A 22,491-nucleotide genomic window follows, 5' to 3' on the forward strand; every position below is an offset into this window, starting at 1 on the left:
CCCAAGGTCCCTCTGCACCGTCGCCTGCTGCAGTTTTTCGCCACGTAAGTGATAATCCTTCCTGCCATTATTCCTACCAAAGTGGACCACCTCGCACTTGCCAACATTAAATTCCATTTGCCATTTCCTGGCCCATTCGCCCAGCCTATCTAGATCCTTCTGTAGACTCTCCACACCCTCCGCACAATTTGCCTTTCCTCCAATCTTGGTGTCATCAGCAAATTTCGATACCCTACACTCGGTTCCCTCCTCCAGGTCATCTATATAAATGGTAAATAGCTGAGGCCCCAGCACCGACCCCTGAGGCACTGCACTAGTCACCATCTGCCAATCCGAATAGCACCCATTGACCCCCACTCTCTGCCTCCTATTTGACAACCAATCCTCTATCCACGCTAACACCCTACCCCCAACTCCATGTCCCCTGACCTTCTGCAATAACCTCCTGTGAGGTACCTTGTCAAAGGCCTTCTGAAAATCCAGAAAGACCACATCCACCGGCTCTCCTCTATCCACCGCCCTAGACACATCCTCATAGAACTCCAGTAAATTTGTCAGACACGACTTCCCTTTAACGAAACCATGCTGCGTCTGCTCTATCAAGCAATTCCTCTCAAGATGCCTCGCTATTTCCTCCTTGATGACGGATTCTAACATTTTACCTACAACAGACATTAAACTAACCGGCCTATAATTCCCTGCCTTTTGCCTGGCACCCTTCTTAAACAACGGTGTAACATTAGCCGCTTTCCAATCTTCCGGCACTTCCCCGGAATCCAGCGACGTCTGGAAAATAACCACCAAGGCATCCACTATCACCTCCACCATTTCTTTCAGAACCCTCGGATGCATTCCATCCGGTCCTGGCGACTTGTCCACAATCAGTCCCTCCAGTCTGTCGAGCACCTCCTCTCTAGTAACAGTAATGTCATTAAGACCCTCCAGTCCTACCACCTTTCCATCGCTAACACCCGGCAAATTATTCACGTCCTCCTCCGTGAAGACAGAAACAAAAAAGTTGTTCAGGACCTCAGCCATATCCCCATCCCCTACCACTAAGTCCCCCTTCTCATCCTCTAAGGGACCAACGTTCACCCTAGCCAGCCTCTTCCTTTTTATATATTTATAAAAACTCTTGCTATCCTTTTTTATATTAAGCGCAAGCCCAGCTTCATAGTTTCTCCTACCCTTCTTTATCATCTTCTTTGTCAATCTTTGTTGACATTTAAACCTCTCCCAATCCTCTTCTCGCCCACTACTCTTTGCTACTCTAAACGCCTCCACTTTTAATTTAACACTTTCCTTCACCTCCTTCGTTATCCACGGCTTATTACCTCTCCTCCTACGGTCCTTTTTGACCATCGGAATAAATTTCTGCTGAGCACCAAGAAAGATCTCCTTAAAGATCCTCCATTGCTCCTCAGCAGACCTACCTTCCAATGCACTCCCCCAGTCCACATTCGCCAATTCTTCTCTCATCCTACCGTACTCCCCTCTGTTCAAACAAAGGACACGCACCTGGGAACCCACTTTCTCCTCCTCCATCTGCACCAGAAACTCCACCATACAATGATCACTCTCCCCAAGAGGATCCTTCACCGCAAGGTCCCTAATTCTACCCGCCTCATTACATAGCACCAGATCCAAGATAGCTCGCTCCCTCATCGGCTCCAACACACACTGTTCGAGGAAACTATCCCGGCAGCATTCCAAGAACTCCTCCTCAAGCCCACCGCATCCAACATGGGTCGACCAATCTATATGTAGATTGAAATCCCCCATAACTACGGCTGTCCCATTCCTGCACGCCGCACTTATTTGCGCGTTAACAGCCTGCCCCACCTCCAGATCATTATTCAGGGGTCTATAGACGACACCCACCAGCGTCTTCCTCCCTTTGCTGTTCCTAATCTCTACCCACAACGATTCCGCTTTCTGCTCCTTGGCTCCAATATCATCCCTTGCTCCCACCCTGATGCTATCCTTAATCAGCAGAGCTACACCCCCCCCTTTTCCCTCCTGCCTATCCTTCCTAAACACTTGATATCCCTGGACATTCAGCTCCCAGTCCCTGTCACCTTGCAGCCACGTCTCTGTAATGGCCACCAGATCATATCCATTTGTGCTGATCTGCGCCACCAGCTCATCCACTTTATTCCAAATGCTTCGTGCATTCAGGTGAAGTGCCTTCATCCCAGCCTTCACCTGGACCCTATTTGCCGTAATGTCACCAACCATACTCACGCCCCCTACTCCCTCTATTATTGGGACATCCTCGGCCTCTTCCCTTACCTGTACCCTCTCCTCAACTTTAGCCCCCGTAACGTCACCTACCCTCACACCCTCCCCCCCCCCAATTAGTTTAAAGCCCTGTCTACAGTCCTCTTTACTCTATTCGCCAGCACTCTGGTCCCAGCACGGTTCAGACCAACCCCATCCCGCCTGAATAGGTCCCACCTACCCCAATACTGATGCCAATGCCCCATAAATTCAAACCCATTCCTCCCACACCAATCCCTGAGCCACCCATTCACTTCCTTAATCCTATCTACCCTACGCCCGTCTGCACTCGGTTCAGGCATTAGCCCAGAGATAACTACCTTGTCGGTTCTACTCTTTAATTCCATTCCCAGCTTCTCATACTCCCTCCCCAGATCCTCAGTTTGCATTTTGCCTACGTCGTTGGCACCCACATGTACCACAACGACCGGATTCTCACCCTCCCACTCCAGGTTCCTCTGCAGCCCAGATGCGACATCCTAGACCCGGGCACCAGGCAGACAACACACCCTTCTGTGCACTTTGTCATTGTGACAAAGGACAGTGTCAATACCCTTCACCCCACTATCCCCAATCACTACTACGTTCCTTTTCACCTTCTCCTTGCCTATGCCCTGCTGCATCACTGTACCGTGTGCAGTTTGCTCACCAACCTCACCTCCCTCGTCCTCGTCCACACTGGAAGCAAGAGCCTCAAACCTGTTATGCAGATTGAGAGGCTGAGGCCTCCTCTCCCCACCCTCCTTCCTCCTCTCCCCACCCTCCTTCCTCCTCTCAGCAGCCCCCTCTTGTTCCTGACCCTTAGAGTTAGCCAGTCTAGGGGGGGTGGATGTCACTTGCACCCCATTGACAATGGCACCCTCTCTCCCCTTGATGAGCCTCAGCGTCCGTAGCTCAGAGGCCAGCTCATTTACCCTGAGCTGGAGCTCCTCCAGCAACCTGCACTTACTGCAGACATGGTCACTGGGAAGGACCCTGGGGTCCACCAGTTCCCACATCGTACAGAAACAACACATCACATGCCCCTCCATTATTCACTGTAGTAGTATTGAAAATTTCAACAATAACTTACCTGGCCCTGTTTCTCCCCAGCCCTTTGCTCCTAAGCCCTAATAGCTCACTCTGCTTCCCCCTCACTCCGCTGCCCACTCCGACGCTGCCCGCTGTCTACACCAGGCCTCTTTTTAAACCTGGCGCTGATTTAAAGCTTGCTGGCCCACAACTCCCTTTTAACCACTCCCTCAGAATTCTTAAAGAGGTAAATACAAAAAGCCCGCAAAAATACTTTTAAATGATTTAAACAGTTCTACAAGGAACAAAGTGCTTTAAACTTAAATTTAAACAGGTTTTTAACAGGTAAATTCTTATCTCTCTCTCTCTGCTCCTTCACTCCTCTGCTCCAGCAAACAATGGAAGGCCTCACAGCATCACGGCCGTACTGAGAGGAGATATATCCAATGGTTCGGCCACTGAGTCGATATGGATAGAACTGAGAAATAAAAAGGGGGAAAACACTTTGATAGGGTTGTACTATAGGCTCCCAAATATTCTGTGGGAAATTGAGGAGCAAATATGTAAGGAGATTACAGATAACTCCAAGAAAAATAGGGTGGTAATAGTCGGTGATTTTAACTTTCCCAATATTGACTGGGACAGCCATAGTATTAGAGAGTTGGATGAAGAGAAATTTGTTGAGTGTATTCAGGAGGAATTTCTCGTTCAGTATGTGGTTGGCCTGACTAGAGAGGGGGCAAAACTTGACCTCCTCTTGGGAACTATAAAGGGCAGTGACAGAAGTGTTAGTGAGGGATCACTTTTGGGACCAGTGACCGTAATTCTATTGGTTTTAAGATAGCTATGGAGAATGATAGGTCTGGCCTAAAAGTTAAAATTCTAAATTGGGGCAAGGCCAATTTTGATGGTATTAGGATGGAATTTTCAAAAGTTAATTAGGGGAGTCTGCGGGAAGGCAAACGGACATCTGGTAAGTGGCACGCTTTCAAGAGTGTGTTAACCAGGCTTCAGGGTAAACACGTTCCTCTTAGAGTGAAGGGCAAGGCTGTCAGAAGTAGAGAACCCTGGATGACTCGGGATATTGAGGCCCTGGTCAAGAAGAAGAAAGAGGCACATGACATGCATAGACCACTGGGAACAAGTGAATCCCTTGAAGAGTATAATGGGTGTAGGAGTAGAGTTAAGAGAGAAAACAGGAGGACAAAAAAAGGGGACACAAAATTGTTTTGGCAGATAAGGCAAAGGAGAATCCAAAGAGCTTCTGCAAATACATAAAGGGCAAAAGAGTAACGAGAGAGAGAGTAGGGCCTTTTAAGTATCAGTGAGATAGTCTATTTGTGGATCCACAAGAGATGGGTGAAAATCAAAATGAATATTTCTCATCAGTATTTACTGTTGAAAAAAGCATGGATTTTAGGGAACTTGGGGAAATAAATAGTGATGTCTTGAGGAGTGTATATGTTACAGAGGAGGTGGTGCTGGAAGTCTTAAAGCGCATCAAGGTAGATAAATCCCCAGACCTGATGAAGTGTATCCCAGGACATTGTGGGAGGCTAGGGAGGAAATTGTAGGTCCCCAAGCAGAGATATTTGAATCATCGATAGTCGCAGGTGAGGTGCCTGAAGATTGGAGAGTGGCAAATGTCGTGCCTATGTTTAAAAAGGGCTGCAGGGAAAAAGCCTGGGAACTACAGGCCAGTGAGCCTCACATCTCTGGTGGATAAATTGTTGGAAGGTATTTTGAGAGATAGGATCTACAAGCATTTCGAGACACAAGGATTGATTAGGGACTGTCAACATGGCTTCGTGAGTGGAAAATCATGTCTCACAAATTTGATTGAGTTTTTTGAAGGGATAACCAAGAAAGTAGATGAGGGTAGTGCAGTTGATGTTGTCTATATGGACTTTAGCAAGGCCTTTGATAAGGTACTGCATGGTAGGTTCTGGAAATGGTTAAATCTCACAGGATCCAGAGTGACGTACCAAACAGATATAAAATTGGCTTCTTGACAGAAGCCTGAGGGTGGTTGTAGAGAGTTGTTTTTCAAACTGGAGCCCTATGACCAGTGGTGTGCCTCAGGGATCAGTGCTGGGTGCACTGTTATTTATCATTTATATTAATGATTTGGATGAGAATATAGGAGGCATGTTAGTAAGTGTTCAGATGACACTTAGATTGGTGGCATAGTGAACAGTGAAGAAAGTTGTCTCCAATTGCAATGGGATCTTGATCAATTGGGCCAGTGTGCTAATGAATGGCAGATGGAGTTCAATTTAGACAAATGTGAGGGGATGTATTTTGGTAAATTGAATCAGACAGAACTTACTCAGTTAATAGTAGGGTGTTGGGGAGAGTTACAGAACAAAGAGATCTACGGGTACATATTCATAGCTCCTTGAAAATGGAGTCACAGGTGGACAGAGTGGTGAAGAAGGCATTCAGCATGCTTAGTTTCATTTGTCAGAACATTGAATACAGGAGTTGGAATGTCTTGTTGAAGTTGTGCAAGACATCGATAAGGCCACACTTGGAATACTCTGTGCAATTTTGGTCACCCCATTATAGAAAGGGTATTATTAAACTAGAAAGAGTGAAGAAAAGATTTAGTAGGATGCTATCGGGACTTGATGTTATAAGGAGAGGCTGGATAGACTGGGACTTTTTTCTCTGGAGCATATGAAGGCTGAGGGGTGATCTTATGGAAGTCTATAAAATAATGAGGGGCACAGATCAGCTAGATAGTCAATATCTTTTCCCAAAGATAGGACAGTCTAAAGCTAGACAACATACGTTTAAGGTGAGAAGGGAGATATACAAAAGTGTCCAGAGGAGCAATTTTTTCACACAAAGGGTGGTGAGTATATGGAACAAGCTGCCAGAGGTAGTAATAGAGGCAGGTACAATTTTGTCTTTTAAAAAGCATTTGGATAGTTACATGGGTACAATGGGTATTGTGGGATATGAGTCAAATGAGGGCAATTGGGATTAGCTTAGGGGCTTTATACAAAAAAGGCAGCATGGACAAGTTGGGCCAAAGGCCTGTTTCCATGCTGTAAATCTCTATGACTCTAAGTTGGGATTTGGGACGGAAGTTATGACCCAATAAGATTTTGAAGAGGATAATCGCAGAGGTTGTTTCCACTGGTTGGGAAATCTAAAACACAGGGCAGCCTCAGAATATGATGCCAATTTTTTAGCACCACGATGAAATTAGTTCAAAGGGTTTGGTGGCATGGTGACACACAGGTTAGCACTGCTACCTCACAGCACCAAGGACCCAGGTTCAATTCCAGCCTTGGGTCACTGTGTGGAGATTGCGCATGCCCCCCAGCTATGGGGGTTTCTTCCAGATGCTCCAGTTTCCTCCCACAGTCCTAAGATGTGTAGGTTAGGATTAGCAGGATAAATGTGTGGGGTTATGGGGATAGGGTAGGGGGTGGGCCTGGGTAAGATGCTCTGTTGGACAGTCAGCGCAGACTCAATGAACTGAATGGCCTGTTTTTACACTGCAGAGATTCTATGATTACCAATCTTTGATATTCTCTATCTCAGAGATTTAAAGATTCTCCATTACTGAATACATTTAAGGCTCCCAGGGAATCAGAGGATACGTGGAGTGGTTGGGTAAGTGGAATTGACCCCAAGATCAAGCATGATTATATTGAATAATAAGACAGGCTCGACAGACCATATGGCTCAATCTTCTCCTATTTCTGTTTACTTGTTAAGTATCTCAAAGGCTGTGGGCAGATTGTGACAGATGAGATTGTTTTCCTTTGTCACACACTGAATGTCATTTGTGACTTTGATTAGAGCTGTTTCAGAACTGTAGTAGGGATGGAAACATGACTGGGGTGATTCAAACATGGAGTTGCAGGAAAGATAGGCAGGGATTTGGGAAGTGGCAACACGTTCATGGACTGTGGTGAAGAAGGAAAGTTGAAGATCGCTATGGTTATTTGCAAGGAAACCGTGTTAACGATGTTTAATGAGAAGAATGATGTTTAATGAGAAGGGTGATGGTGGTAGATCTAGAAGAGCAGATAACAGAACCTGAGGACAGATGATGATTAATAATGTCAGTTAACATGGGAGCAAGGAAGGGACATTAGGCGGCATGGTAGCACAATGGTTAGCACTGCTGCTTCAGTGCCAGAGACCGAGGTTCGATTCCTGGCTTGGATCACTATCTGTGTGGAGTTTACACGTTCACCCCAAAGATGTGTGGGTTTCCTCTGGGTGCTCCTGTTTCCTCCCACATTCTGAAAAACATGCTAGTTAGGTACATTGACCCGACAGGACTGTGGTGACTAGGGAAATTTCGCAGTAACTTCACTGCAGTTTTAACGTAAGCCTCATTTGTGACTAATACATAAACTTTAAAAAAAACTAAGTGGTTAGCAGTTTAGCAGGAAGACTGTCAAAGAAAAAGCAGTTGGGTCTCATGGATAACGTGACCTCCAAAAGGACACGGACATGAAAAATATGCAAGCTCAAGGTTAGGGCTAAGAGACCTTAAGAGACTGATGGCTCAGCAAATATAGCTGCAGAGGCAGCCGATAGCACAGTAGTTAGCGCTGCGGCTTCACAGTTCCAGGGTCCTGGGTTCGATTCCCGGCTTGGGTCACTGTCTGTGTGGAGGTTGCACATTCTCCTCGTGTCTGCATGGCTTTTCTCCAGGTGCTCCAGTTTCCTCCCACAGTCCAAAAATGTGCAGGTTAGGTTGATTGGCCACGCTAAAATTGCCCTTAGTGTCCTGAGATGCATAGGTAAGAGGGATTAGTGGGTAAAATATGTAGGGATATGGGGGTAGGGCCTGAGTGGGATTGTGGTCAGTGCAGACTTGATGGGCCAAATGGCCTCTTTCTGTACTGTAGGGATTCTAAGTTCTAAGTCTAAATCAAGGAGGCTGAATATATGCTCTGTATCTATCATCTGCCCTGACATTGTCTCTCCTCTTATCTCTTTAATCTTTATTTTTGCTGCAAAGTGTGTTTTATTCCCCTTAATTTAAATATTAAATCACCTGGTTCTCTTTCCAGATGTGAAGTGTTTCCAGTATTGTATGTGATTGTTAGAGGAGTGAATGAATGGACTGACCACCGAATGAAATCTAACTTAGTACACCCCCACTCATAACTTGGGATTGTATAACAAACAGACATTAACAAGATTGTTTCAAATAATTAAGAAATTGGAATAAATATTTTCACATGTGGGGTTACATAGTACTTACGGTACAAACAGATCAAAGTCTGGCACAAATGCCACATATGTAGTTGTTCGCTGATAGGTAATAATGCTCAGCTGTGGCATGATTGTCACAAGTAGATACATCCTCTCCACAGCTGCAACACCAAACACTTCCATAATCTTAAAGACCTTTATCAGGCCATGTCTTCCTCTCTTTTTATAGCAAAAACAGAGCCCAGCCAATTCAATTTTTCTGATAGCTGCTTTGTTGTGGCATCATTCAGTAAATGTTTTTGCATCATTTCCAGTGCCTCTATAACCAGGGATTTTATATTAAGTTTAGTTTATCAACAATCTTCCCTTTTCTATTTTAAATGCCTTCATATCTGTTTTGATTACTTCTAAAGTTCACCTGTCATTCTCCCTGATAACTTCCAATTCAGCCACTTCGCTATCATTATCGACAAGTTCATCATGCAAACCTGAGTAGCCCAATCCCTGTTCTGATTTTTATTTGTTGGTCTGCCAAACCCCAATTCTTTTTATATCCCTTGAGTTAAACTTTTCATTTTCTCTTTGCTTTCCAATTTTTAAAAGTTCTTCCTTAACCTTTGTGTATTGCCTTCCGTCATCCTCTTCTTTACTGTCTATGTACTCAGTCTACACTCTTCTTTAAATTTCAGTGTTGCCCATACTTATTGAATTATGGTGTGTCAGCACTGGCTAATTTCATTTTGCTCTCCAGCTAGATATATTGCTCCAGGACACTACTGATCACAGTTTTAAATGTTTCCCACTGCTATTCTGGTTCATTGTTTATTCCATTCTCATCATCTTCAAATCAACTTTTATTTGCCAGGTTATGATTTTTGTCTTACTTGTGTCCTTCTCAGTCATTTTCTGGAACCTTATATGGTACGATTGCTTTAGCTCAAATATCTCATGATGCCTGATCTTGCTTTATACACCATAATTTCTTTGAAGAAGTGACATTGAGTCTTGGGTAACTGCCTGTGTGGAGTTTGCACATTATCCCTGCATCTGTCTGGGTTTCCTCCCATAGTCCAAAGAGGTGCAGATTAGGTTGTTTGGTTATGCTAAATTGTCCAAAGTGTCAGGGAGATTACAGGGTAAATATTTGGTGTTCTAGGAAGAGGGCCTGGGTGGGATTGTTGCTCATGGGCCACATCATCTCCTTCTGCACTGGAGGGATTCTATGACATCACAAGTGGACACTATCTAACCTGGTACATGACACCATGGAATATTTTCCCATGTGGCTATTAAGGCAGACCATCATTTAAAAAAATAATTGGAGGCAAAGGGACATGTCCTCACATTCCTGTTGTCAAAATCAAAAAAAAAATCACTTGATTATAGCTTTATAAAATAAGCCAGGGATTTCTTGTAAACCAAAATTTTTACTTGATGATTGAATGTTTTTCTAGGCTTTGGAGGCATTTTTTTAAAAAAAATCATGAGATGATACATTTATCGGCAGTGCTTTTATTAAAAACAATTCCCTGGGAATATATAATTTTGTTGATTTGCAGCAACTGTATATTTGAAATATTATTTCTAGTTACAACAATTTCTAGCTACAAATCTGGTATATAAAAATAGAAAATTGGCCTGTGCACACAAAGCAGGAAAACTCCAACCCAGCCATTTAGCATCTCATCAGTCTACTCTGGATCATCAGCAAAATGATTTGTCTGTACTATCAAGCAGTACTTACTCAGCAATAACTTAATGTCCAGTTTGGGTTCTGGCAGGGCTAATCAACTCTTGACTGCATTATAGCCTTGATCCAAACATGGACAAAAGAGCTGAACTCCAAAGATGGGAGGAGAGTGACTGCCCTTGAAATCAAGGCTTCATTGGACCACTTGTGATGTCAAAAAGTCCGCACAAAACTGAAATCAATGAAAATCGGAGAAAACTCATACCTAGCACAAAGAGATTGCTGTGGCTGTTCATTAATTATTGCAGTTTCAGTTCCTCAGGATAGTGTCCAAGGTTCACCCAGTTTGAGCTGCTTCAATGATCTTCCTTCCATTCTAAGGTCAGAAGTGGGGGATGTTTGCTGATTATTGCTCAATGTTCAAAACCATTCACGACGACTCAGACAACAAAGCAGTCCATGCCCAAATGCAGATAACCTTGACAATATCCAGGCTCAAGCGGATAAGTGAGAATTAGCATATATGCCACGAGTGCCAGGCAATGATCATAACAAGAATATAACCATCGCACGTTCAAGGGCATTATTCCTGCTGAACCCTCCACCATCTGGATCCTGGGGGTTACCATTGACCAGAAACTGAACTGGACTCAAAGAAATACTGTGGCAACAAGAGCTGGTCAGAAATGGGAATCCTGTGGTGAGTAACTTGCATCCCAACTCTCCAAAACCTGTCCACCATTTACAAAGCACAAGTCAGGAGTATAAGGGAATACTGTCCACATAGCCGGATGGGTGCAGCTCCAAGAACACTCAACGCCATCCAGGACAAAGCAGTTTGCTTAATTGGTATCCCTTCCATATACATTCACTCCCTCCACCACCAACACACAATGAACCATCTATAAAAGACACTGTGGGAACTCACCAATGTTTCCTCGGCAGTACCTCCAAAACCTCATAGCGCTACCATCTAAAATATCAGCAGACATATGGGAACCACAATTTAGAAGCTTCTCTCCAAGCCATTCACAATCCTGATCTGGAAAGATATTGCTGTTCTTTCACAATTATTGGGCCATAATTTTGGAACTCCTTTCCTAACGGCATTGTAGTTGTAGCTACACCTGCAACAGTGCAAGAAGGCAGCTCACTACAATCTTCTCAAGGGTAATTTACAATAGGCTTCAAACGCTGACCTAGCAAATGATGCCCACATAACACAAAAGCATTTTAAAAAATTATATACAGCAATGCATATGGAGAAGAAAAACAAGTTTAAAAAGTGTCGCTAATTGGTTGTGCAGTTGTTCCTCCATACATTAACAGATTTGAACAAAAAAAGTCTGGCTTTTTTGGCCCTCTTGATATTGTTGCTTTTCAATTTTTGACTAAGAATTTAACATAAGTGCTTATTTCAGCCAATTATTTTTCTCCCTACGATGGGGTGAGGCCTTAAGATGCGATGTCCCTCAGTGTCACAGAGCACAGATCAAATGCACATTGGGCACAGTATGCTATAGATATGCAATCCATAAGGAATATAATGCTGAATAAAGAGTCAGATTACAAATAATTTGAACTGAATTGACTGAAGTGCTGTTTACAAAACACCATTTTGCCCCCAAATTAAATTTTTTCCATAATCTTATGGTTCACTTGTAGCTATTTCAACAGACCATTCCCCAATATAGTTTGATGATCATGGAACACCCTATAAATTAGCTAAGAGTATATTGTGATTTTTAAAACTGAAAATTAACTTTTGCTTCAATTCTGTTAGGAACATATTACACATTTGTGGAAGTCTTTCCTCAGCTAACAAATGATTTTTTTTGGCAACAACGATGGGAAATTACCTCATCTTCTTAGCATACAGGGAACTACAGCCTTTCATTTTGTATTTCAACTGTAGCGCACAAGATTCTACAATGTGAAAACTTTAATATTTGCATCAATAATCAACATGACAAAATGAAACCCTGATTGTTCTGACCTTAAACTTAAAATTTAAATTAAACTGGTTTGAACATTTTTGTTTAGCTACATCTACACATTGAAGTAAATGGTGATTTTTCACTAGATATTGTGTTGGTGGTTAGGATGATCAATTGAATTGTATTGCTTTCAGAGAAAATAAATTTTATACCCAAGATGTTATATTATGCTCATTTATGTTATCTTGACATAAATTGTTGGCAAAAAGGTTGACTTCAAACCATCTGGAATGATCAGTATTAATAGAAAATCAGTCTCATAAAAGCAATCAGCTCAGTTTCATCCTGAGATTATAGGTCACCCGCTTACAACAGCCAAGAAAAACTCCCAATAGCTTTATTATTTATCAGTTAATGGAAAGCTGGTGAGGAGGAAGAAATTAAACTTAACCACCGACTAGGTAAAAGTGAGGGGGAATAGTACCGATACTAATAATTATAGAGAATAGTGGCAATACTAAAACTGTCCAATGAAAGGGTTAAAAGAGACAAAAGCCTACAAAACGTTTAACTGCAGAAACATGTACATCAGAATAGTAAGTCACTAGTTCCAGATGCCAGACCTTGAGATAAGAAAGGGAGAAAGATACTATAGCATGGGATTGTTCATAGTTTATGCTGGGAAAGGCATTTAATCCAGTCAATCGGAAAGACCTATTGATGTAATTAAACCTCACACTGATTGGATATTATAATTAAGCAATTGTGAGGTTGTGATTGGTTTTAATATCTGATTGGTGTAACCTTAATCAATAAGAATGGATAGAGACAACTCATACCTCGATTGATATTTGCCAATTACTTGTAATCAAATTTGAAACTATAACTGTTTGTGTATTTCTGAATTCTGGACTCCTGACAGATCTTAAAGATTGCGCTACAGTTAATAAATCTTGAATCCACTCCGTGACTTTTGCTACTTGAGGGGAACAGTAGTTTTAACTACAACAAATAAAACATTTTGACAGCCCAGTAACAAAAAGCATGGATTAAAAACATACAAGACTGTGAAATGTTGTTACATAGTACAAAAATGCAATAAAAAATAAATGCACAAGTGTGAATCAGAAGGATAGGAAATTGGAAGTCAAGTTTTAATTCTTTCAGTTTACAATTCCATCGATATAAAGAAAGCACCATATTTTATATGCACAAAACTCATGTTTTCGAAAATGGACTTCCAAATGAATTTCATAGTGTTTCCCAAGATACCTCAGTAAGTTTATTTAATCGATAATTTAGAATATAGATTGAAGATTCCAAATTTAATCCCCTGCCTTAAGTGTTGAAAATCAGCAGCATGACTGGAAGCATTGAAGAGAGAATTCATGTTTTGACTTGAATATGACTCTTTTTCAGTAAACTGTTTGTGTGTTACTCAACTACGTTAGTGCACTACCTAAATCTGTCTAGGTATGGAAAACTTTATCCTCAGTTAATCTGTGGAAACTAAGGTTGCAAGAGTAGAAATCTGGAATGATACTTCAGTCATCACACTTCCACAAATAAGATGCGTAACCAATGTTCCCTTTTTCTTTGTTGCGCATAGTCGATTTTGTGGCAATGTGTGGTCGCTTTAAATGAGTGGCTGTACAGGTGCGGCCTGTTTGTTTCCTATGCAACAAATTTTATATCACTGTTTGGCAACCCACCAGTGCAACTTAAAAACAACATTGGTAATAAAAACACATTGCAGCCTTTTAAAGCATGTCAAGCAATATAAAGTGCAATAGTTTTAATACACTAACAGATAAAATGAATGAACTACTCCAATTGCAGTTGGAAAGTGTTTAAAATTGGCTGGGTGTGGGAGCCAGGAGGCAACATCAGAGAGGAATGCCAAATTGCACAGAACACAGAAATTATTAGGTGAGTTCAGGGTCAGGGAGAAAGTTGAGGATGGCACAGTGGTTAGCACTGCAATCTCACAGCATAAGGGATCTGGGTTTGATTCCAGTCTTGGGTTACTGTGTGGGAAACGGGTAAAATGTTCAGTCAGTGCACTTGATGGGCCAAATGGCCGCCTTCTGCACTGTAGGGATTCTATGATACAAACAAATCAATAGCAAGGTTACTGTGCATGTACCAAGTGTAGCAAATTAAATGGTTAGTTACAGGTTCAAGTTACCATGTGGAAATACAATGTTGTCGCTACAACAGAAACTTAGCCTCGAGGAAAGATCTGGGAACTAAATATTCTTGGATACAAGATGCTCAGGAAAGGTATAAATAGAAGAACAGAGCGAAGAGTGATGAATTGATTACAGTGTTGGAGAGTGAGGATATTCCAAGAGTCATCAAGGGCAGAATCTATTTGGCTAGGGTTAAGGAACATTAAAGGTGCAATTTCATTGCTTGGTATTGTTCATAGGCCATCAAATAGTGCAAAAAGATGTAAAGGGGCAAATTCACACAGAAATTATAGAGATGCGTGAATTATATAGTTATAATGGGATAATATTTATCAGAAGATGACTTGGATAGTAGTTGCGTAAAAGGCAGAGGCTCCTGGAGCGAGTGTGTTCAGGGAAACTTTCTGCAGCAGTATGTGTCCCATCCAACAAGAAAGGAAGCACTGGTAGACATGGTTCTTGGAAATGAAGTGGTTCAATGGTTAGTATGTGAACATTTAGATCTCATTTATTATTCTATCACAAGCTTTAGATTGGGTATGGAAAAGGACAAAGAACAGTCCAGTATAATTAACTAGGGAGAGCAAACATGAATGTGCAGAGAATGGACGTGGGCCAGATAAATTAGAATCAAAAGTTAACAGGCAAGACAGTAACAGAACAATGGATCACCATTGAAGTACAGGTACAGTCAAGGCATAGTCCAACAAAGGGGAACGTAGGGCAAACAAATCCCTTGAGATAGACAGAAGAGATAGAAATTATGATGAAGACAACAAAGTCTGCTTCTGACATGCCAGATGGATAATCCAACTAGGTATCTGGCTGAATGCAGAAGGTTAAGAGGGGAAGAAATGAAGCAAATAAGAGAAGCTAAGAGAATGGAGAGAGATTGGCAGCTTAGCTTGGCACAACATTGAGGGCTGAAGGGCCTGTACTGTGCTGTAATGTTCTGTGTTCTAACATAAATGAGAATCCCAAAGTAAAAGGGTGGCAAAAGGAGGAGTGGGACCAATCAGAAACCATAAAGGGGATTTATGCATGGAGGAAGGGGACGTGGTTGAGTAAGACTTTTCATCTACTTTGCCAAGGAAGATGCTGCTGGGATGATGGTGAAAGAAGAGGTAATTCAGACACTTGCAGGGTTTAAAATTGACAGAGGTATTTGATTGGCTGTAGACAAACTTGATAAAACTGATTTGGTGTATCCAAGGAAACTGATGGAATGGAGAATAGAAAATGCAGCGGAACAGGAATAATTTTCCAGGCGTCCTTAGACTCGGGGTTAGTACTGGAGGGCTGAAAAACTGCAAGTGTTTTTTTTTAACGTTTTAGTGTAAAGATAAGCCCAGCAACTATATAGGTCAGTCAGTTTAACTTCTATGGTGCGGAAGCTTCTAGAAACAATAATTCAGGACTAAATTTAATAGTTACTTGAAGATTTAAGGACAAATCATTTTTTGAAGTAGTAACAGAGGAATGAGGAGGGTAATGTCATCCTTGTGCTCTACATGGACACCCAAAAGGCACTTGGTATAATGCCAGACAATAGACTTGTGAGCAAAGTTATAGCTCATGGAATAAGAGTCAGAAACAAGGGGTATGCGAAATAGGCCGAGTGGTAGGAAAACAGAATAGTGGTAAATGGATGTTTTTCAGATTGGAGGAAGGTTTGGAGTTCCCCATGGGTCAGTATCAGAACTCTTGCTTTTCTTGATATTTCTAAAACAACATTTAGAATAATTTGGGATTAAAAGCCTAACTGATCAGGGTAGATTAAATTCAGAGTGGAGAGAGTATAGAAAAGTTACAAAGTGCCTTAAAAATACTGCTTGCATAGAGGCATATATAACCACGGTTAGAGAATTTCGATATGCATTTTTTAAAAACATTCTATACTAAAAGCATATACCCTGGTCAATAGTACAATGTTCTAAGGCATGATGGGACAGTCAAGTAAAAAGAACCACATTCCTTGGAACAATGCAGCTACTAAGCAAAGGGAAGAACAACTCTTAACAGTATCTCTAGACTAGCCTAATGAGTAGGATATTCACTAACCAAGGACACACCAGAGGTCCCAGACACTTGTAATGAATAGGATATACATTACACCAGATAAGAATTGTCTAGTAAGCATCAGGAGATGGTGAGGAAGACAGCTGAAGCCCATGAGCTGATCACACAGTCACATGCTGTCCAGGAGAAAATGTTATTGGCCAAGGTAAATAATCTATACCAATATTTATTGGCTCATACCCAGCTGGGGCGAGCAAGGGATGGGCAAATGCTTTTGAAAATTGTATAATTGCAATACTGAGAATGATGTAATTTCAGAGTGATTTGGAACTGCCCCAAGTCTCATAATTAAGTGAAAGCCAGCATAATAGTCTCTGAAAAACGCTCCTACAATATTAATGGCCTAGGCTTTGGTGTATAGGACTTACTTGGATGAAACAAAACTTTCAAGCATTATGAACAGTGAGGAGGATAGTGTAGAACTTCAAAAGGACATAGACAATTTTGAGAGGAGGAACACCAAGAAAATACAAAATAAAGGGTACAATTCCAAATGAGGAGCAGATGGTCCTAGTCTATGTATGCTGAAATTAATGAACTTTGTAGGAAAGGTTGCAAGCATGGTTCATGAAGCAGGTAGTATCCTCGGCGTCATTAATAGGGGCATAAATGCCAAGATCAAGGTGGTCATGTTAAACTGGTTTAAAACACTATTTTGTCCAATTCCAAATGCCTTACTTTAGAAAAGGTACAAAGGCATTAGAGAGCACAGAAAAGATGAATGAGAATGGTTCCAGGGATGAGGAAGTTCTGTGACATCTAGATTGGAGAAGTTGGGACTGTCTTCCTTGGTGAAGAAGAGTTAGAGATGTTCAAAATTATGAAGGATTGTAAGGGATCTGGACAGAGCAGACTGGGGAAAAACTGTTCCAACTGCAGGAAGAATCAAAGATGAAAGGGCACACATTTAAGGCAACTGGCAAAAGAAGCAATGGAAAATGAGGAAATCTTTCTTCATACAGTGAGTGGTTAAGATCTGGAACGCAATGCTTGAGTGTTTAGGGAGGCAGGTTCAATCAAAGCATTCAAGAATTGAATTATCAGAAAAGGAAGAATTGCAGGATTACAGGGAGAAACCAGGGGACTTGCAACAGGTGCATTGCTCATTTGATGCACACAGCAGGTTGAATGGCCTCCTTCCATGCTGTAACAATTCTGTGATTTTCAGAGTCTTCCTTATCCTGTATCCAACTGACAATAGCAAAGAAAAACTGAATGATAATAATACACCATAATAGGAATATCCAAAGCTTAAATTTCACCCATTGTTACTAGGATTGCTCATGTCAATATTCCCAGGATTTTCAGTTTGGCCAATATTTTTGCTCGCTTCTCTTCAGTGCATTCTAATAACGGTAGGCGAGGGGGTCCAAGTGGAATTCCTGATACAAGCATCATTGTTACCTTGTTTTCAGCCACTCCAAAACCTGTGGAAAGAATTACCAAACATAAGACTTGAAAAATGTAAGAATTATTTTACAAACTGATTCAAACTGGGATATGTTTTCAAAACATTTTATAATATAATGGTATTATAGTATCTCTGACCTACGTTACCAACTATCAAGCTTCCAGGTTGGGACTGTCGAATCACTAAATAGTCCATTGTAAATGAAGGAATAAAAAGTCAGACAAATGTGCAGATCAGTTCAGTTCTAAACTAGAATTGGGAGAAAAGATTTAAATATTAACTGCGTTTTCGTCAATTTGGTTGAAGGGTCATCCAAGGAACACTCAGCCCACCTTTCTCTTCTGGATCCCCACAGCTATGCTGAGCTATTCCATAATTTTCTATTTATACTATAAATCAAGGTTTGAAAAAGTGCTTCTGAAAGAGCAATCGTATCAAGTTATGTTTTGTATTAACAAGTAGATAGACCAGTAGGAGCATACACTTCAATGCACTGCACTCTACAAGTGTCCAAGACCTAATTAGAAAATGAACCTCAAACATAAAAATTAAAATCACAAAAACCTCAAAGAAGACAGTTCTGACTCAAATGCTGAAATTCAATTTAAAACTTAAGTTCTATTGTCCCCAGAAAGACTTGTAGCATTTCTAGAAATTTAACTTAACAATTAACATCTGACTAACCTGTGGCATTTGATCTATTTAAGATGTGATCAATCTCTCAAAACAGTGTATGCACATGAATGGAATAGAACAAAATTTTATTGTTCATGCAAAAATGGCAGTGTCTTTGGCTTTGTCACCAGAAGAAATATAATCAAACTACTGGCTTAAAAAAATGAATATTTCACAGATGACAGCATGTTAAGAACAAAAGCTGCTAATCCAGAAATCCCAACATTTACACCTGACTTAGAATAGAAAGAGAAAATTACATGTGAATCATCATAGCCAGGAATCATGGAGTTCACAGCTTTTGAATGTTCATAAACTGTCTAAAATATAAATTTTGACTGAAAAAATATCTTCCAGGTGCACAGGATTTTGCAAGCTGCCTGCCAGAAGTTTTGATCAGAGATGTTATGCTGTTCATCTCAGAATTTCACAGCCTTTTAACTCTTGAAATAACGTTTCCCCACCCTCTGTTCTAATTCTCTTCCATTTGATCTTTTGTCTGTGGCCTACACTCCTCAGCAACTGCAAACAATCTCTCAAGTTATTCAGTTCTATTTCATAATTTTGGACTTAAGTGTTTTGTCTCCTAATTTGGACTATCCTAACGAAAAAAGAACCACTTTTTCCAATTCTTTCATCTCATTTGTATTTCCTCACATAACGCAGAATTCTAGTGAAAGTTCATTGTATCTTCTCCAATTCTCAACAATATACTGTTCAATAGTGTACACAATTCTGTTTTATGTAATCTTATCAGTACTTCTTCATTTAGACTGTACCTTGTGGTGAAACATAGAATTGTGTTTTGTTTGTGACTTTATCAACTAAAGGTGCGACTTCAAATCCTGTGAACCTAAACCCCTAAAATCCCTCAGACAAAAGCAAAATACTGTAGATGCTGGATGCAGATGATGGATTCCAATCTCTCCACACCTCTATTCGCCATCAGGGTTGCCTGAGAGCTCTTTCTCAAACCAGGCCTGAACTATCCCCATCCACTACCACTCTCCCCTGTCCGGCCGAAATTGTTCTCCCTCTCAACAATTTCTCCTTTAACTTGTCTCACTTCCTCCAAATTAAAGGTGTGGCTATGGGTACCTGCATGGATCTTCATTATGCCTGTCTCTTTATGGGGTATGTGGAACATTCCTTGTTCCAGTCCTACTCTGGCCCCCTTCTGCAAGGGACACCAACTACTACTTTGGTACCGCTTCATGCTCCCATGTGGACTTGGAAAATTTATCAATTTCCATTCCAACATCACTTTCACATGGTCCATTCCTGACACTTCTATTCCCTTCCTTGACCTCTCTACATTTCTGGTGATAAGAATGTCCACCAGTATCCATTACAAGCACACCAACTCCCACAGCTACCTTGACTACAGCTCTTCGCACCCCAGATCGTCAATGTAGCCCAATCCATCATGCAATCCAATGACTCTCTCTACACTTCCCACTGTCTTGGCAAAGCAGCCAGCATAATGAAGGACCCCACGCACCCTGGACATTCTCTCTTTCACTTTGTTCCTTCGGGAAAAAGTCCGAGGTCACGTACCAACAGACTCAAGAACAGCTTCTTCCCTGCTGCCGTCAGACTTTTGAATGGATTTACCTTGCATTAAGTTGATCTTTCTCTACACTCTAGCCATAACTGTAACACTAGATTTTGCAGTCTCTCATTTTCTTCTTTATGATTGGTATGTTTTGTCTGTATAGCACGCAAGAAACAATACTTTTCACTGTATGCTAATACATGTGACAATAATAAATCAAGACAAATCAAATCACATTTTGTCACAACTCCATCCCATTCTTTCAGTTCCTTTGCCTCCACAACATCTGTTCTGATGATGCCACTTTCCAAAATGTCAGAAGTACTGCTGCTGTCTTCCACCTTCCTTGATCGTGGTTTTTCTGCAGTCGACAGGGTTCTCAACTGTGTTCAACCCATCTCCTGCACCATTGCTCTCACTCCTTGCCCTCCCTCCCGGAACCAGGACAGGGGGCCCCCCCTTGTCTTCACTTTTCACCCCACCAGTCTCTGCATTCAAAGAATTACCTCTGCCATTTCCACCTACTCCAGGATTATGCTACCATCTAACACATCTACCCGACAGCATTCCACAAGGACTGTTCCTTCCAGGATAACCTGGCTCACTCCGGTATCACACCCAATCTCTTACCCACCACACCTTCCCATGCAATTGTCCATCATACCCAACACTTTACCCATGCAATTGTAAAAGGTGGAACCCCTTTACCTCCTTCCTGCTCACCATCCCAGGATCCAAACTCATTTTGGGTGAAATAGCGTTTCATGTGCACCTCCTTTATCTGGTCTACTGCATTCACTGCTCCCAGTAGCCTACTCTACATTGGAGAGACTAACTGCAGACTGGTGACTGCTTTGCAAAAACATCTCTGGTCCGTCCGCAAGCAGGACCCAAACTTTCCTGTCGCTTGTCATTTCAACATACCATTCTGCTCCGTTATCCACATGTCCATCCTTGGCCTGTTGCAATGTTTTAATGAAGCCCAAAACAAACTGGAGGAACAGCACCTCCAGCATAGTGGCATAGTATTTAGCACTGCTGCCTCATAGCACCAGGGACCCAGGTTCAATTCCAGCCTTGGGGGAACTGTCCGTGTGGAGTTTGCATGTTCTCCCTTTGTCTGCACGGGTTTCCTCCAACTGTACTGGTTTCCTCCCACACTCCAAAGATGTACAGGTTAGGTGATTGGCCATGCTAAATTGCCCCTTAGTGTCAGGGGGATTATCAGGGTAAATACATGGGGTGATGGGGATAGAGCCTGGGTGGGAAGCTCAAATGGGCCAAATTTCTCCCTTCTGCACCACAGGGATTCTATGATTCTACTCTATCTTGCAAATGAATTTACTTGGGAAGAAACTGTGATGATATTGCTTAAAAATTATTTTTTTAAGGCCAAAAGTAAAAACAGATAGCACAACAAATACACCAGAGTGTGAATTGAAAGACACTATTATTAAGAGCATGATGATTAAGCATTTCAATCACTTGAGTGGATCAACAACAAGTAATTTTTTTCCCCATATGTCCAATCAGGATAGGTTAATGTTGACATTAATTAGAACCTTGGTTTAAAATGTAGAAGTTAGAACTGCTGGGTTACAGGGACTGTGTATTTACTGAGGACATTGTACTAAGATGTAAACTGTGTTATCCAATAAATTTGGGTATATTTGTGAAGATTGAAGGGGCATTGCATTATAATCCAACTTTTCATGTCTAATAATTATTTTTCTGCTGGTAAAAGCTAATTAGCAGTCCAGTGCCTCTGTTCATCCACATTTGCTAAAAAAAAGTAAAAGTTACGGTCTTTTGAAGCAGGGTTTCATTCTGGGACCTTTCCATCCAGTAGCAAAATCAACTGGAAAGGTAACAGTCCACACCAACAGACAGCAACAACAGTATAATATTAACACTTGGGATATTAAGTATCATATGAGTCAAATTTTATTGCCCCGCCTGCCATGGGAATCAGAGCAGGTGAGGGGCAGAATATGGAAAGGTTCGTTGCCTTCAGGATCAAATTGGAATTCCCTTTGGGACTTCACAGTTTTGGGACAAGCGAGACTGGAAAATCCTGCCTATGATGTTTTTGCCACACCAACATTGTGGGGATACCTGCTTCACATGGACTGCAGCAGTATAAGAGTATGGCTCATCAGCATTCTCTCAAGAGCATTAGGGATCAACAATAAATGCTGACCTTGCCTTGGCATCCAGTAAATTGAAAAGTAGTCAAGAATCTTCAATAACAATCCCAATCTACTCACCAAATCGACTCACAGAACCAATGAATTCCTGGACTACAGCCTGCAAAAGATGACAGATTAAAGAAAATGATTAGGCTATGCATGACTATGATGTCCTTGGTGTAGATGTGCGGAAGGAAGCAGAAAGTAAAAGCAACAGAACCAAAATACACTTGTATGGCTTCAATATTCGGTCGCATTCATTCAAAATCTTGCCCTCCCTTC

General features: G+C 41.5%; 1 protein-coding gene across 3 annotated transcripts in view; it reads right to left on the reverse strand.

The window, feature by feature from the left end:
* Positions 1-13,239: 13,239 nt before the first annotated feature.
* Positions 13,240-22,491, reverse strand: part of npl (N-acetylneuraminate pyruvate lyase (dihydrodipicolinate synthase)) — a 46,914-nt gene continuing 37,662 nt past the window's right edge. For all 3 annotated transcript variants that reach the window (XM_080195718.1, XM_080195719.1, XM_080195720.1), the window contains 2 exons: positions 22,288-22,327; positions 13,240-17,806 (listed from right to left, as the gene is read on the reverse strand). In XM_080195718.1, the coding sequence (XP_080051844.1) occupies positions 17,661-17,806; positions 22,288-22,327 (186 nt within the window). In that variant the 3' untranslated portion in view covers positions 13,240-17,660. The remainder of the gene's footprint in view (positions 17,807-22,287; positions 22,328-22,491) is intronic.

Source organism: Carcharhinus amblyrhynchos, chromosome 9 (genome assembly GCF_965287045.1).
Source record: "Carcharhinus amblyrhynchos chromosome 9, sCarAmb.v2.hapA, whole genome shotgun sequence".
Lineage (NCBI taxonomy): Eukaryota > Metazoa > Chordata > Chondrichthyes > Carcharhiniformes > Carcharhinidae > Carcharhinus > Carcharhinus amblyrhynchos.